This window comes from Gekko japonicus, unplaced genomic scaffold (assembly GCF_001447785.1).
Source record: "Gekko japonicus isolate JY-2015 unplaced genomic scaffold, Gekko_japonicus_V1.1 scaffold614, whole genome shotgun sequence".
Taxonomy (NCBI): domain Eukaryota; kingdom Metazoa; phylum Chordata; class Lepidosauria; order Squamata; family Gekkonidae; genus Gekko; species Gekko japonicus.
Window position 1 is genome coordinate 441,373 of NW_015161421.1, and position 17,806 is coordinate 459,178.

The 17,806-nt window shown below is 47.6% G+C and overlaps 1 protein-coding gene across 1 annotated transcript in view; it reads right to left on the reverse strand.

The window, feature by feature from the left end:
- Positions 1–17,806, reverse strand: part of DCC (DCC netrin 1 receptor) — a 591,220-nt gene that overhangs the window by 113,404 nt on the left and 460,010 nt on the right. The window contains exon 17 of the mRNA XM_015428299.1: positions 10,338–10,370. Within this exon, the coding sequence (XP_015283785.1) occupies positions 10,338–10,370 (33 nt within the window). The remainder of the gene's footprint in view (positions 1–10,337; positions 10,371–17,806) is intronic.

Below are 17,806 nucleotides of genomic sequence, written 5' to 3' on the forward strand. Positions count from 1 at the left end.
ACTCATGGAAAGGAATTTTCTCCACCACCCCCAGAAAAATTCCCAGAGCTGAGGGGGGCTGCAGTCAGAACAGGGTCCAAGTGGGGGTCCACATGGGAAGGGGGAAATCAGTGAAAATCTCTCTCTCTCTCTGCATGCCATTATCCAAAAGCAACGATAGGATACTAGCCTATGTATTTAGCTTTGGTTCAGCCTTAATATTAATCTCATTTCAAAGAGATGGTCAAAACCAAGATGGGACTCCTCAAAGATATGCTCTTCTGTTCTAATTTCCTGGTTTTTGTGGCTCCAGATTTATATCTCCCTATTACCTCTCCACCGTTTTCTCCAGTAACAAAATTAATTTCTTTTACATACTCACACTAAAGCAATGTGCGGGATGGGGTGGGGGGTGGGGGGAGTAAGCAATGCACTCTTGTGCAATTATATAACAACAACAACCATTTAATTATGAAAACAGCTGTCTGATTATTTAATGGGAACACCAAGCCTTTTTTCAGATTCTGCAGAGACGCGCTGCATTGGTCACCGGAGAATTAAGATCATTCCATAAATTATTTAAGCGGCAGGCAGCACATCGCTTCAACACCACAGCTACCGAGGCGAGCCAATGGGCTTTTGTTAGCTGACCTAATAAAATTAGATGCCTAGATGTGAAAAAACCCCACAAATCAAATTAAATAAAATAAAGAATTGCATTTAGGAAGCAGCATGCAGAGCACTTGTAGACTGATACAGAAAACAGACGTCATAAACTGAAAAGCTACCTTGATTACGCTTTCTCCCTCTTATTGCTCGATCCACTGGTTTCAAAAGCAGTGCTGGCCTCAAGCCAGACCAGACCTGAATAGGGTTGCCAGGTCCCCTGGGGGGGGGAAGGGGTTTGCCCGCTTGATGGGCCCCTTACCCGCCGGGATCGCGGCAACGTGCCCGGTGTGATGACATCACTCAGAGGTGACATCATTGCACCAGGCATGTTGCGGGGGGGGGGGGACAATCTATCATTCAAGGGAAGACTCTATGGTTTTCCCTCGGATGATAGTGGGCCAGCACTACCCCACCACAGCTACAGTTAGGACCTGGCAGCCCTAGACCTGAAGCCTCTACATGAATGTGAACGGGTGGTCTCCTTCCCTTTATTGTAACCCTGGGTTAGAAAATTCCTGGAGATTTGGGGGCAGAGCCTGAGAAGAGCCATGTTTGGGGGTGAGAGCGAGCTAGGCTTGCCAGCCCCGGCTTTGGAGATCCCTGGAGGTTCCTGGAGAAATCCCTGGAGATTCCTGGAGACAGTAAGGTTCGGGGAGGAGAGGAGCCTCAGTAGGGCATAATTCCTTAGAGTCCACCCCTCCAAATCATCCATTTTTCTCCAGGGGAATAGATTTTTGTTGCCTGGAGATCAGTGGGAAATCCATTAGGTCTCCAGGGCCCACCTGGAGGTCAGTAACAACCCTCTACCATCTCAGTATTGGGGCCAATCATTCTGAATGCCTGCCAGTTGTTTTCCTAACACTTCCTAAAGAGTTTTCTGTATCAGCTTCTTGGTGCTACATATGCTTATTTAAAAAAAAATGAGGGGCTTTTGTAAACTTGACTGATGCTACTAATAAAACTTTTGGCTCAGCGCTAGCAGCGGCAGAAAGGCCTTTGTGATAATTCACCTCATTAGACTATGGTTTCTCAGCTCCAGGTACCTTCCCCACAGACTCAGTCATGTTGAGACACCGGAACGTTCTTTTGTTAACAAATGGCAGTACGGCGGACAGGCTAGACCTGATTATTTGCTTGCACTCCTTGAAAAGGAAGGGGGATTTTCGGGTACCCTTTTTTACCACACACAAACACATTTTCCGCCAACCTCCTCGGTAGCTGCCAACACTGTATTTATTTTTCACAGTGTTCAGGATCCCATTTAATTTAAGGAAAGGGAGGGGAAAGCAAATGAAATGTTCAAAAGAAAGGAAGAAAGAATGTTCTTATTATTTACTGGGACCTGAAGCCTTGGGGGCCGCGGGCAGGTTTTAGCCACATACACAGAGCCATCTAACTTTAATCTAGCATGCTTATTTACTTCGCCACATGAAAGGAACTAGCACATCCTTTCTCAGACTGGGCAGACGGCCTCCCCCGTGGGGACTCGGCTCCTTTCTATAGTGCTTCCAACATATTCAAAGCAAGTGAGAATTACAGGTTAAAAAAAAGAAGAAGAAGCAGCAGAATCCTGCAAAAGCTGACAGATAAGCCCTGTGGGGGTGAGCCAAAGCTAGGATCCTGATGACTAACTTGTGCTTTCAGGCCTGGTATTCAGGTCCTGTGTATGACAGAGACTAGTTTGTGTGCCTCAGGATCATTTACTTATTTTAAAAAGAAGACAACATTTTTTATACTTTGCTTTTCTCTTCTCTAAGGAGCCTCAAAGTGACTTACAATCTCCTTACAAAGTGACTTACAGCCAGTTTGGTGTAGTGGTTAAGTGTGCGGACTCTAATCTGGGAGAACCGGGTTTGATTCCCCACTCCTCCACTTGCACCTGCTGATGTGACCTTGGGCAAGCCGTTCTTGAAAAAAGAGCTGTTCTTGAAAAAAGAGCAGTTTCTGTCAGAGTTCTCTCAGCCCCACCCACCTCACAGGGTGTCTGTTGTGGGGAGGGGAAGGGAAAGGAGTTTGTAAGCCACTCTGAGACTCCAAGTGAAGGGCGGGATATAAATCCAATCTCCTCTTCTCTTCTTCTTCCCTTCCTCTCCCCACAACAGGCACCTTGTGAGGGAGGTGGGACTGAGAGAGTCCTGAGAGTACTGGGACTGGCCTCAGGTCACCCAGCCGGCCTCATGTGTCTCTAAGAGACTTACAATCATCTTCCCTTCCACTCCCCACAACAGGCACCTTGTGAGGCAGGTGGGGCCGAGAGAGTCCTGAGAGAACTGGGACTGGCCTCAAGACACCCAGCAGGCCTCATGTGTCTCTAAGAGACTTACAAGCGCCTTCCCTTCCTCTCCTCACAACAGGCACCTTGTGAGGCAGGTAGGGCTGAGGGAGTTCTGAGAGAACTGGGACTGGTCCAGGGTCACCCTGCGGGCTTCATGTGGAGGAGGAGGGAATCAAACCCAGTTCTCTAGATTAGGAGTACGCTGATGTAACCACTACCCCATGCTGGCACTCAGGAAAACACTTATATGCTGCTTCTTCAGAGACCTGCCTGAGGCAGCTTACAGCATAAACATGGGTTCATCCACCACTGTTCAAATGAGCCTGGGTGACCGGAGAATCTTATTTTTTATCTCCTCCTTTCTGCAAGGAGTGCAGGTCAGCATACATGGCTCTCGTCTCACTTTTATCCTCAAACCCAAGAACCACTGTGGTGTGATGGTTACGAGTGTTGGGCTAGTACCTGGGAGACCCAGGTTCGAATCCTCACTAGTGTCATGGAAACTCACTGGGTGACCTGGGGCCAATCGCACTATCAGCCTAACCGAACTCACAGGGTTGTTGTTAGGATAAAATGGAGGAAAGGGGAATGATGTAAGGTGCCTTGGGTCTCCATTGGGGTGAAAGGCTGAGTATAAATGAATTAAATGAATAAATAAATAAAACCACCCTGTTAGGGTGAGACAGTAATGGCTGGGTGGCTCAAGTGGAAGCAGAGAGAATGGAGAAGAAGGAGGAGGAGGAGGAGAAGAGGAGGAGGAGATTGGATTTATACCCTGCCCTTCACTTGGAGTCTCAGACTGGCTTACAAACTCCTTTCCCTTCCCCTCCCCACAACAGACACAGCAGAGGTAGGGGGGGCTGAGATAGCTCTTGACAGAAACTGCTCTTTTTCAAGGACACCTCCAACAGAACTATGGTTTGCCCAAGGTCATCCAGCAGCTGCAAGTGGAGGAGTGGGGAATCAAACCCAGTTCTCCCAGAATAGAGTCCGCACACTTAACCAATACACCAAACTGCCAATGACCTACTGGCAACCGGCAAGGGATGGGGGGGGGGGCTTACCAGGAGCAGCAGGGAGGCCCATTCAATATACAGAGAGGTGTCCACATCACTGCTTGTGTGACCTGGAGGTGACATTATCATGTCTGGAATGTCAGGGTGACACTCTGGTACTTGGGCAAAAACTCTGTGGCAAATTTGGCTTCTACCCTGATGTCCTGGGTGTGAAGACGTCATTTCTGGCTCACATGGGCAGTGATTTAGATTGGATGGATGGGAAATTTTTCAGGGTCAGTTCCCCCCCACCCCCGCCAGCCAGGTAGGGAAGAGAGGCCTGGCAGCGAGGGACCCGCCACCTCCACCAGGGGCCTGGCAACCCTAGAATGTTAATAAGCAGAGTTCAAACTTCTCCTCTCTTGCTGTCTTTGGCTCAGTTAATAGAGCATCTCATGGCCCTTTCAGATCACTTTCTCAGGCTGCAGAATGCAGATCCTCATCAAAACGGAGACTCCTGCTTAAGAGCTGAAGGCCCCTGTCAAAACTGTGCCTCAGCCATGAAACCACTACAGGTTGGACATTAGAGAAGCAGTGATTCAGACTTTGCCCAGCCGTCTCCCACCTGTGGGTGGACACCAGGAAAGCCGGGTGAGGCCAGAATCCAAGGCTTAGCAGTCTTCTAGTGGCAGTTACAAGAAGATTAACTTTCCTGCTACCGGAAAGACCTGTCCTAGCTGTTGCTGCTGCTTACGCTTTCCCATTCAATTAGTGTTTTGGGCATTTGGCGCAATTTCAGCAGAACCACCTTCTCACAACAAAGGTGACGGGTCTAACAGCATGTCAACATGATAGGGGGGATGCAAGCAGGCTCATGCTTTTCTGCTTGATCGCCTTTGAGGGAGGAGAATGTGCAGGACAAGATTGAAGGTGGAGTATTCAGCTAATGGTCTTCCCCTCCCCTTCCCCCTTTTTCTGCTGAGACCAGCAGGGGAGAAATGCCAGCAGGCAAGCAGTACACGATTTGCGCATATTTCAAATTGTTCACCATCAGTTTCATTCCTATCTGATCACAGGGAAGGAAACGTAATTTGAAACGGGAAAGACAGAGTAACAATGCGTGCTGGGGAGAGGCAACTCAAATCTGAATGATGATCCTCAGAACAAAAAATAGTAATAATAATGATAAAGATGATTATGATAATGATGATAATAGTAATAGTAGTAGTAGTAATAATAACAATAATAATAATTATTATTATTCAACTAGAATAATTCAAATAGTTCTAGTAGAAGTGTACAAGGCAGACTTATTTAAGGTTAAAGAAACCAAGGAAGATTATAAAAAAGATTGAAATCAAAACTCACTTTGACAACTGGAAGGAAAAGCACTTGCGTGGGCAATATTTGAAAGGCATCGAGGATGAAGCTGATAATGAAAATGCCTGGAAGTGGCTCCAAAACGGGCACATGACGAAAGAAATGGAAGGACTCATTCGAGCTGCACACAAGTAGGCCCTCGGAACAAATAGTGTAAGCGCCAAGATTCAGAAGACCAGTGATGACAGCAAATGTTGACTTTGCAAGACAAAGGATGAAACAGTTTACCACATGGTCAGTGCCTGCAGTAAAACTGCTCTAACTGACTATAAAGAACATTATGTTGCACTAGAATCTTATCAAGAAGAATGGCTTACTGTGAGTCAGAAATTCATGGGAGGACATGACAAGATCATGGAGAATGATGAAACATTCTTTGGGACTTCCGGTGGCAAACTGATAAACACCTAGAGCATAACACCCCTGATATAACAATTGTAGGGGGGGGGGGAAGAGAGAAATAGGGTTTGGATCATTGACACTGCAATCCCAGGAGACAGCAGAATAGAAAAGAAAGGACAGGAGAAGATCACAAAATATGAAGACCTACAAATAGAGCACCTTTGGGAGAAGAAGGCTACCATCGTGCCAGTTGTTGTTGGTGTCCTTGGAGTAGTGCGACATCTTACTTAAAGGTTAGAAACCTTAGAACACACTCTCTCTCATCCTTATTTTAAACTGCGACAACAATTCCAACCCTCCTTCCACCATTTCACTTGGAAGCTGGATTTTATTATGGCAGGCCATGAAGGGCCACAGTTTGCCAACTCTTGGGCTGCTCCCACACACAGATCTTCCCCCACGTGGACAGCTGAATGGCCCCACATTTTTGTGAACTTCCAGAAGCCATTGTCCTCTTTTTGAGCTCAGTTCGTGGGGTACCTGGGGCTTTCTCCATCGAATCAAACCCAAGGAAAACATCCTTTGATCCAACTCAAAAGAGGGAGTGAGGGGTGGCTGTGGGTGGAACGTCTGTGAGGATGCTTCTCCAGCAGCCAATCTGGCAAGAGGGTGCAGCTGAGCTCCACCTTCAAAATGATAAAGCTCAGCTCTGCATTACCTCCCTTTTAAGACTCTTAATGGGCTCCCTCCGCCATTCATATCTGAACTGCAGTGGCCCTTCAGCCGCAGATCAGCCATGAATGAAAAGGGAGCCCATGGCTGCCAGGTCATGAGGGACTCCAGCATGATCGCTGGCCCTTGGAGTGGGGCAAGGACAGGAGAGAGCACTACAAGAATGGGGCACATGAATGCCATCTCCATCCACCCAACTTCACTCTGCTCGCTGATGCTTCCGCAGCCCTCTACAGCAAGAGCATCTTTGTTCCTTCTTTTTCGGTCTTTGTGTAGAATGCTGTCAAGTTCCAGCCAATCTATGGCAACCCTGTAGGGACCTCAAGAAACGAACAGAGGTGGCTTGCCATTGCATGCCTCTACATAGCAATCCCAGATTTCTTTGGCAGTCCCCCATCCAATTACAAAACAGGGCCCACCCTGCTTAGCTTCCAAGAGCTGAGAAGATGGCTTGGACGGGCCATCCTAGACTGGGTTCCTTTTTGGTGGGGCAATATTAACCTCACCAGAATTAGCAAACTGACCTGACCTGGATAGCTCATGCTAGCCAAATCTCGTCAGATCTCGGAAGTTAAGCAGGGTTGGCTGGTATTTGGATGGGAGACCTCCAAGGAATACCAGGGTCACTACACAGAGGCAGGCAATGGCAGACCACCTCTGAATGTCTCTTGCCTTGACAACTCTATAGGGTCACCATAAGTCAGCTGTGACTTGATGGCACTTTCAGCCAAATTCACAAACTTCTGACAAGGTCTCCGTACCCCATTTCAGATTCATCCAAGGATCACGTTTCTCTGGCTCATTCCTCTTCATTTTGAACCTCTCGCTTTCCTCTCTCTAGTGCAGTTTGTCTGAGGCAACAACCATAATTGCCTTTAAAAGTTCATCTCAATTTTTCAGGCCTGCTCCCCCTTGTTCTTGTAACATTTTGCTTTTTGAAAACCTCAGTTTATTATGCGGATACCGTGTGGGCAGGAAAATTAGCCGCGCTGTCACCCAAATGATAGAGAAGCTTGCCTTTGATTCTTATTTGTGTTTACTTGAAATTGCTGTGAGGTATGTAAGGAAAATAGCATCTACTTTATGCTCGAGAATGTCTATTAAGATCAAACACAGAGGAATATTTGTTTTGCCAATTTGTAACTGGGCGCTGGAGTTGGAGAGAATAGTTTGTTATGCAGTGGGGTTTTTTTTCCAGCAAACAAAGTTTAATAATAAGAAAGAGACCTAGGGCAATGCCCAGTAGAAACTGGATCCAGAACTTTTCTTGAGTTATCCATTTACCCATGAAAGATGGGGAGTAGAGATGGACACTCCTGCGCAACTTGAATAGGAAACAGACCTACCATCATGAATGGCATTTGCAAACGCTCATATAAAAGTCCACTTTTTGCTAGATATTCTAAACTGCAGCATTATTCATTATTACACATGTGTCATTTATTTTCGGGATGCCTGCCTTGTAATGCCATTTGGAAATTGTAACGTGTGCCAAGGCAGTGCATACCTAGACAACTATGCAGTGATTCCTTTCCTTCCATAGATGCCTTGAATGACTACGCCCTGCCCCTTGTGTGGCTACTGTGCTACATTCACACATACTACATCTCTCAACAAAAGTAAGGGGGGTGGGGGTGAGCCACAGGCATTGGTTTCCACGACCTGCGTGGAATTGTTCTAGGGACATCAGATCGGCCATTATATGGGACAGGATGTTACTAGCCTAGATGGGCCACAGTTCTGATCCAACATGTCTGCTCATATGGAGGAATGGGCATGAACTGAACCACAAAGCAAAATTTGCCACACATTCTGCCCTATTTGTGGTTCATGAACAGAACCATCATGAACTTCCATCACCTTTTAGAGCCATTGGTGCAGTTCATGGTGGTTTGTGGATGGAGCAGAAAGCAGGGGTTTAAAGGGACTCGGAGTCCCTTTAACCCCCTGTTTTCTGTTCCCTGCAAAAATGCGAAATACAGCTGCTCAGCTGCTTTAAACTTTAACAGGACTGCAGGAGACAGCATAAAAAAAGGTGTGTGGTAGGGAGTGCACAAGACAGCACAATAAACAGCTGCAGGGTGGGGAGGCACTTCCTGCTGTGCAGCTGTTTCGGACTGTCTTCTGCAGTCTTGATAACTTTAAAAAGGCTGCATGAAACAGCACAAATACAGCTGCAGGGTGGGGAGATGCTCCCCACTACACAACTGTTTTTTGCACTGTCTTGTGCAACTGCAGAAGACAGCATAAAACGGCTGTATGGCGGGAAGGCACACTCCACCACACAGCTGTTTTTTGTGCTCTCTTGTGTGGTCCCTTTAAAGTGAAACTGTAGAAGACAGCTTGAAACAGCCGCGTGGTAGGGAGGCACTCCCCGCTACGCAGCTGCCTTCTGCAGTCTCTTTAAAGTTTAAAGGGACTGCAGAGGACAGCTTGAAACAGCTGCATGGAGAGGAGTGCCTCCCTGCCATGAACCGTGAACCAGTTCAATTCGTGAACCAGCCTCCTGGTTCAGTTTGTGGTTCGGTTCATGGTTCAACCATGAACCATGAAGTGAGCTGCATTTTCCCAGTTTGTGCCCATCCCTACTCATATGTTTTCATCAATGTGCATGTATGTGCTGACAAAAAAAGGCATCTTGATGTGACTGTGCAAGATGATGACATGGTAGTTTACCAATGTGCTGGACAGAATGTGCACATCACTAAATCACCCAACACGAGGAATCTGAGTTCAAACTCACCCAAATTACACATGCCCTATAGGGCTTCCTGTACATTCATGAGATGACCATCTTGGCAAAAGCTTACATAAAAAGGAATATGGAGTTTGGGAACTGCTGTGTGTGGGGCTTGCTGTGCTATTTTAAAGAGGGTTTGTTGAGCAAGGAGCTAAAGAAAATTAGCTCTTCCAGCTCCTGGCTGGGGACAGGAAGGTGCCATACCCCAAAATCTGCCATTTAATGTAACTACCTACACTGCTGGCTCCGTATAAAAGCTGAAAAGAGATAAGATGGGAAGGACATTGTCCCTTCCATGAGAAGAAAATGGCTGGAGTCAAGAAGTTATCCTGACTTGCAAGCAGGGTTGCCAACCTCCAGGTGGTGACTGGAGATCTCCTGGAATCACAACTGCTCTCCAGGCAATAGAGGTCAGTTCCCCTGGAGAAAATGGCTGTCTTGGAGGGCGGAGTCAATGGTATTGTAACCTGCTGAGGCCCCTCCCCTCCCCAGACTCCACTTTCCCCAGGCTCCACCCCCCAAACCTCCAGGTATTCCTCAACCCAAAGACGGCAACATTCATTGCAAGTGAATTTGTCTAAAGAGATTATCACCTATTTCTTTCTTTGAAAAAAAATCAACTTCCTCAAAATAACCAGCTCAGAAACAGAAACAACATAAGTGCAATTCCCGACGTAGAAAACCATAGAAACAACCCTGCTGAAGAATAATGCCTCGAAAAGTTATCTAAACTTTGCCTGTATGATTAAACCGAGGAGTGCCAACTTGAGAGAGGAGTTGATTTATAGCTAAAGAAATGTAGGCCTTTTTTTTTTTTTTTACGGTGAGGCTCCAGAACTTTAATCTATACCCCACGAAAAGGGTGTGAAGAGCAGCTTGGAAATTATGCCAAGCTTAATTATACTTAATGTGAATTATTCAGAAGTGCAGCAGAGAGAGGGGAAAAAATTTATTTCATACAAAGGAGCCTGACATTTTAATTGGTCCTTCAGAAAAGAGACAAAACAATTTCCTCTCAAGAAAATTTACATCGCTCCCCATCAAAACAGCCGCCTCAGCCGAGCAGAACTTCATTAACAAGATTAATTATCGTGCCAGTGTCTGCCTCATCAGGTGTGCTGGCCAGGTGAAGAGGAGGAGGAGGAGAAGGGGGGGTGGAGGGGGGTAGAGCACCCACAGTAGGCCCTGATTCGAAGAGAAAGCAGGACTCAGCATGGCTCCTTACCTTGGTCATTAGCCATTTTGTCGGGATGCTCCACTGAAAAACAAAAAGTAAAGAGAATATCGTTAGACTTGTGACAGCGACATATGGAATCAACAGTTCCGTTAGCGAGCTCTTGTATCAAGATGCCATCCTTCGGCACTTTTTTCAACAGATTGATCGGCGAGACAGGAAAGATGTTAACATTCCCCTTGATTTTCGGAGACATGTGAGAGAGCGAAAGAACAAACGCGAGTCAGATGTCTACCGTCTCGTTACCACCAAAGTCGGATGCTGCGTGGTGTTTTTTTTTTACATCCCCAAAAAAACCCCTTATCCCCGATTGTTTTTCTTTCAGATCTGAGGTATCATCGGGAACGCTTAATTAAGAGTGGAAGCGAGATGAGAGAAAGAGAGATTGTTCCTTTGAATAATTAGACACAAATCTCTGCCGCGCTGAAAGCGAGCTCCGACTCGGGTTGTCATCGTTTCAAGCTTTGCGGAAAAGCGATTCTACATGCTTTTTTTATGCAATAATCACAGCCGAGAGAAAGATGGGATTACGAGGGCTCCAGTCAAGCCTTGGGAATTTATAGATGGAGACAACATCCCTCGGTGGTGACAGCCCAGAAGTACCGGCTGAGCAGAACTGAACTCTCAGTGTTGTCCAAAGCCAAAGTCACACCTTTCTAAGCCCACTGACTTCAACAGACCCAGATAGGTGTAACTCTGTTCAGCATGGCATTGTCAAGTGCAGAAAATGAGAACATTCTAGATTATTATCCAATTTTGTGTTTTGAAACATTTAAAGTTAATGTCATGCTTGCCCAGGAATTGTGCACTGCGCACAGATTTCACCTCTTTAAATAGCGTCTTTGTGTGTGTGTGCGTGGGGGGGGAGTATCTCATTATGGAAGCCAAGTACCGTATAGTTTTCTCTCTCCCAGGCCCGTAGCTACAGTGGGACATTTCGGGGCTCTGCCTCCTCAAATGTGAGGCACACCCTACAACAGCTGCTGTCCCCCCTCCCCTCCTGTGACATTAAAAGGGCCCTTCAGCTGATTGGCCCAATGAGCATGTGGCCCATTGATCAGCTGGATGACCCTTTAAATCTTGTAGCCGCCCCTCTCCTTCCTCTCCTCCAAGATTTAAAGGGCCCTTCAGCTGATCAGCGAGCCCTTTAAATCTTGCAGGAGGGGTGGGAGAGGGGCAGCTGCCAGCTGCACGCCTTTCCTGAACTCCAAGTGGCGATTTTGCTGCTTGGAGTTCAGGGAAGGTGGGTGGCTGCCTCTCTTCTCTCCCTCCTCCCCCTCCGCCACACAAAATTTCCCCATGCCCCACCAACCCAAAAAATCTGGCTACGGGACTCCTCTCTCTTCACCTGCTTGCTACTTTGTATACCCCTTATCTAGCCCTGATCTCTACTTGCATGATGACTTTGTAGACCACCTGCCCAAATCACATGGGCTTCTGTAGGTCACTTGACCACCTGGTTGAATGTAATGGTAATCCAGTAAAGCAGCTAACCAAATGACTATATCACTCTGAAATGAAGGAGCTGATGAAACACTCTTTGTATTTATATATAAAAAGGAAAAAGTAAGAAATATGAGTAAGATCCTAAACATGGGTCCATGTAGCGCCATGATAGATGTGTTCTAGAACAATTATCTTGAACACATGAAACTGCCTTATACTGAACCAGATCCTTGGACCATCAAACTCAGTTAATGTCTACTCAGATTGTCAGCAGCTCATTCGGGTCTTGAGCAATGTTCCCTCTAAGTTGTGGAGTCTTGTGAGCAAAAATTCTACTTTGTGAGCTACTGGCATTAAAGTTGTGAGTGAGCACTTTGGTTACTGCATAAATTACTTTGCTCTGGAGCCCTCCTTCCTGAGCTAACACAAAAATGTGTGAGCCGGAGGCTAAAAAACTGTGAGCTGGCTCACAATAACTCAGCTTAGAGGGAACACTGGTCTTGAGGCAGAGGTCTTTCACATCACCCCCTACTTGATCCTTTTACCTGGAGATGCTGGGGATTGAACCGGGAACCTTCTGGATGCCAAGCAGATGCTCTACCACTGACCCACAGCCCCATCTCTTCTGCTTGTACATGCTGTCACCCAACTGCTTGCCTACGAACATATTGGGATTTCATTTAATTTCCCTTGCACAACATTCTAGCACAATGATGGGCCATACACAGTTGACCTTCATATCCTGGGGAGCATTCAGAACCGGAGGGGACATTAAGGAGTTAACTGATGTCCATCAGGCACAACAGTATCACTGAATGTATGCATTTATTGCACATGCACCTTTAATAAGGATTGCTTGTCTGGAGAGGTGTCTTTACATCCTAATTTATTTTACTTATTTACTTGGTATGGGCCTGTTTGCCACCTCCAATCCTCCCAGGGCCTACGTTTGTTTGAGCCCTCCCTTTGAACTGTCTTTTAGCAGCACAGGTTCAAGCCTTTTCAGTAATGTTGGAATGTTCCCTCCAAGAAGGTGTGGGGGCTCCTGAGCTATTCCACCTTCTGTAAGTGATGCAAGGCCATTCTTTTTAGGTGGGCCTTTCGGTGGTGGAAAGTGCCATCAAGTCACAGCTGGTGACCCCACAGAGTTTTCAAGAGATGATCAGAGGTTACTTAAAGAAGAAGGAGGAGGTGGAGGAGGAGGAGGAGGAGAAGAAGAAGAAGAAGAAGAAGAAGAGATTGGATTTATACCTCGCCCTTCACTCGGAGTCTCAGAGTGGCTTGCAATCTCCTTCCCTTCCTCTCCCCACAACAGACACCCTGTTAGGTAGGCGGGGCTGAGAGAGCTCTGAGAAAAACTGCTCATGAGAGAACAGCTCTGAAAGAACTTGTGACTGACCCAAGGTCATCCAGCTGGCTTCATGGGGAGGAGTGGGGAATCAAACCCTAGTTCTCCCAGATTAGAGTCCGCACTCCTAACCACTACACCAAACTGGCTCCTAACCAGGGTTTGACTGCCTCTGCATTGTGACCCTGGACTTCCTTGGAGGTCTCCCATCCAAATACTAACCAGGGCTGACCCTGCTTAGCTTCTGAGATCTGACAGGCAATGGGCTAGAATGGGCTATCCAGTTCAGGGCCTTTTAGAGTTAATTACATTCAGGGGGAAATGGTAGACATGAGATTCTATCATGTTTTCTTTAAATGTTTGTTGCCTGCAGGACAGGGTTGGGGTTTTTTTTGGGGGGGGGGTAAGGTCCCTTAGAGCAGGGGTGTCGAACTCATTTGTTATGAGGGCCAGATCTGACATAAATGAGATCTTTGTGTCATAAAATGTATTGCCAGGTAGCGGAGATATAAACTTTATAAAGGACACAAACACAAAGGGCTTTTTTTCCTCCCTTAAAATAAAAGCATGCTTAAAACATCAGCACTCTTGCAATATTGTACTTAACAGTGTCTGATAACTGACACCTCTTGCTCTGAATTATTGCATCAAAACGTCTGTGGTGTTGCAATCTTGAGCATGCTGTTCAGGTGTGTATCTGTAAACTGTAAACCTATGATGATGATGCAGCAGCAGCAGAACTGGAATAAGAAGGAGAAGACAGCCAGTTCCACTGCAGGCCTGACAGAAGCCCTCCGGGGGCCTGATTTGGCCCCCAGGCTGCATGTTTGACAGCTAGGACTGCCAAGCCGCGGCGGGGGATCCGTGCGTCTTCACAGGATCCCTGCCGCGGGGGACAGCGATACGCGTTGCACCGCCGTTGCCAGGATGTGACGCTATGTGTCGCTCTGGCAACGGGACTCCAAACAGCCCCGTTGCCAGAGTGACGCGTAGCGTCACATCCTGGCGACAGCGGTGCAACGCGTATCGCTGTCCCCCACAGCAGGGATCCTGTGAAGACGCACAGATCCCCCACCGCGGCTTGGCAGCCCTATTGACAGCCCTGCCTTAGAGAAAAAGGGGATGTCCCTTCAGTGCTTTGCAGACCAAGCTCTCAGTTTGGGGTGGGGAGAAAGAAACAGAATTCTTCTCTTCTCTCCACGCCAAGCTGCTCGCTTGGGCTGCAGAGAAAAGGAGCAAAACAATCTCTTTTTCCTCACACTTTTGCATTGCTTCTATCTCTGTCCAGTTTGGCAGGGAAGAGAAAGGATCTGCCTTTTGCAACGTCACTGTATAGTAGCTATTTTGCTCAGGGGGCTGGTGGATCAGAACCTGACTTCCAGCAGATCTCCCGATCAGCTGGGAGTTGTCTTCTGATCAGCAGGCAGCTGCAAACTTGTGCAACAGCTGTTTGAGTTGTTTGATGCAATCCAGACACATCCCTGATGGCCTCCAGAGGGCAATTGTGAGTGTCTAAGAAGGCAATTTTGGAATCGGAGTTATTGGGCACCAGGGAAAGTCCGGTCTTTACAGGCCCCGGTCACACGAGAGGTTTTGGGCCGGGAGAGGGACGGATCGGGGCTGCAGCAAATGGGCACGATCCCACAGCAACATCTGGGAAGTGTGGCGCGCCCATTCCCGATCCGGCCCTTCCACCCAAAACCCCGCATCAAAAATAAACCACCTACCTAGGTGGTTCTTCAAGAAAGGGCGCATCAAGGCCGGCTGTGGGATCGCCGGCGCGTCCTTCCGCCCTTTCATCCCTGGCTCCTGGCCGAACTGCACATGCTCAGACATGCGCAGTTCGGCAGCCTCCCCCTCCCGACTGTCGCTTCCTCCCTGGCATCTGATCGTGCCGGGGAGCAACGGCGCCGCGGCTCAGGGGATTCGTGGGATCCTGCCGCGGCGTCTCTATTTTGGTGCGGCTTTTAAAAGCCGCACTTTGCCCGGTTTTTTTCCTGCCGTGTGGCAGGGACTACAGATGTCAGTTCTTCGACCCCACATTTCCAGATGTCTCAGCTCCCCTGTTATGAACTCAAGCCAGTTGGGAAGTGTAAACTTGTAGGTCCAAGTAATTGTCTCCCCCTGGGGAGAGATGTTTTTGAGTGACAAATCCCGCCCCCCAGAAAAAAAACCCTCTCTCCTGTGTCTGCTTCAGAGTTGTTATTTGAGAACATCCCATGACTGACACAAGACTAAATGTACTGATGTCAATGGGACTACTCTCGTGTAAATCTGTGTGGTCCTTGCACTCCCCCTCACATATTCCAATTAAGAGAGGCAAGGCGAAGGAGGCTGAGAGGGGCCGCGGTACTTGGAGGAGGGATCGCGGAGCTGTCAACATGGATCAGCACATTGAATGAACGCTTCTGTGCATGCCTGACTTTTTCTTTTTTAAAGGATGCCGCCTGATTGCCCACTCTGTGGTCACCGTGCAGGAATAATCTGACTGGTCTACTACGGAGTGAGCATGCGGTGAGGTGGGTTCAGGGTGGAACATCTGATCAAAACTCTTTGTTACAACGCCCCCCCCCAAACACCTGGATTATTTAATGCTCCCTCTAAGATGTGGCATCTTGTGAGCAAAGATTCTACGTTGTGAGCTTACTGGCATCAAAGCTTTGAGCGAGCGATTTGGCTACTGCATTAAATGAGTCTGCTCTGGAGCCATCCTTCCTGAGCGAAGACAAAAAATGTGTGAGCCAGAGGGCTAAGAAACTGTGAGCTAGCTCACACTGACTCAGCTTAGAGGGGACACTGGGCCAGCACATGCCAAAAGTCATCTGACTGCAGTCTGACTCTTCGAAGTTCATACGCTGAAAATCTTGTCGGTCTCGAAGCTGATACGGGACTCCAATCTAGCTGCTCTACTGCAGACCGACCCAGCTACCCCTAGAACAATTTACATGCAGGGTGACACCAACCCTTGGGAAAGAAGCCGTCTTATGGACGGCTTCAAAAGGGAATTAGATAGCACATGGAGCAGAGGTCCATCAGTGGCTATTAGCCACAAGGTATAGATAGGGACTCTGGGGCAAGTGATGCTCTGTCTTCTTGGTGCTTGGGGGTGGGTCAACAGTGGGAGGGCTTCTAATGTCCTGGCCCCACTGGTGGACGTCCTGATGGCACCTGGTATTTCTGGCCACTGTGTGACAGAGTGTTGGACTAGATGGGCCTTTGGCCTGATCCAACATTGGCGTCTCTTATGTTCTTATGTTCTAAGAAGAAGATACAGATTGTATGGCCTTGAGTTTTGGCTTGGCCATAATCCATAGGGACAGACATAAACCTTAAAAGGTAGTTAAGACATCAGCCAGCCCTGCGGACCCTGTCGGGATTAATGGAATTTATAAAATGAATTTCTTCATATGTTTGGATTTATGAATCCATTTCTTAGGCATTTATTATTGTTTTGGGGTTTTGGGGGGAACAAAACTTTGTGGTTAACACTGTCATCTCATGCGCTGGTGCTATTTGTAATCTAGACAGATAACAGGACAACAGGGCCACTGTGGTACAAAGCATCAGCTTCCGCCAAGTTCTGTGCAATCGGGAATACAGATGTGTTTTCTCTTCATCGCCGCAATGGAGCATTAGAGGGCACTGCAATGCTAAAAATGCTGCCTGATGTGGTCTCAGCAAAAGGGAGAAGAAAAAGATCCCCGCAATGACAGTATCAGCAATTACAGAGTAGTATTCCTTTATTTTTATTTTAAAAAGGATGATTGCAACGTTTAACACCGTTGTCTGTCATGTCCTGCAGAAAGCCCTAAACGAAGACCTTTCTTGTCTGGGCTAATGGGGACGTAATGTCTATCAGAATTAACAAGCCAAAGCCATCTCTCTCGCCTCTCTCCTTCTGACACATATCAATCCATGCAATTTATCCAGCCTTCAGATGGATGCGCTCTACACAGTATGTTCATGTTAGACAGCATTTTTAAAAATGCATTTTGTTCTGCATTTCTGTGAATCTAAGCAGACCTGAGTGAATAAACTCAGGGAAGTAACCCTGTTATGCTATGTGGCTCTTAAAGATCTATCATGTCGGTGCCTTGATTTACCTAATGTTTTAATTCTCCCACCCTTGTCTTTGAACATAATTTATTTATTTATTTATTTATTTATTTGTTCGGCTTGATATACCGCCCTAACCCCCGTGGGGGTCTCTGGGCGGTTTACATTGAGGGTGCTAGTCACAGTTTATATCCCTAACTTCTTGGCCACATTAGTAGGAGGGGGGGGGACATCCTACCGGCACCCTGGTGGAGGCAGGTATTCTTCGGCTTGGCTTCATCCCGGCTATGCAGAGGCTGTTGTTTCTGCTGGCGCTTAGTTCTGGTACGGAATCGACGTCCTCTCCCGGCCCAGGCTTGGGTCCTTCCGGCTCTGCCTGCGCTTAGGGATGACGTCATCACGTGCCGTTTTTTTTCCCCCTTGCTGCACGACAGTCGCTTGATGTTTTTCTCGCCACCGGCCACCAGGGAGTTCTCCTCCGATCTGCCGCTGCTCACTGCCGCTTGCTGTCGCCGCCGCCATATCACGTCGCCTCTGCTGCTGCTGCTCCGCCACCTCGCCATTCCGCCGCTGCCGCCGCCATCCACACACCTCGCTGGAGGAGGGTGCC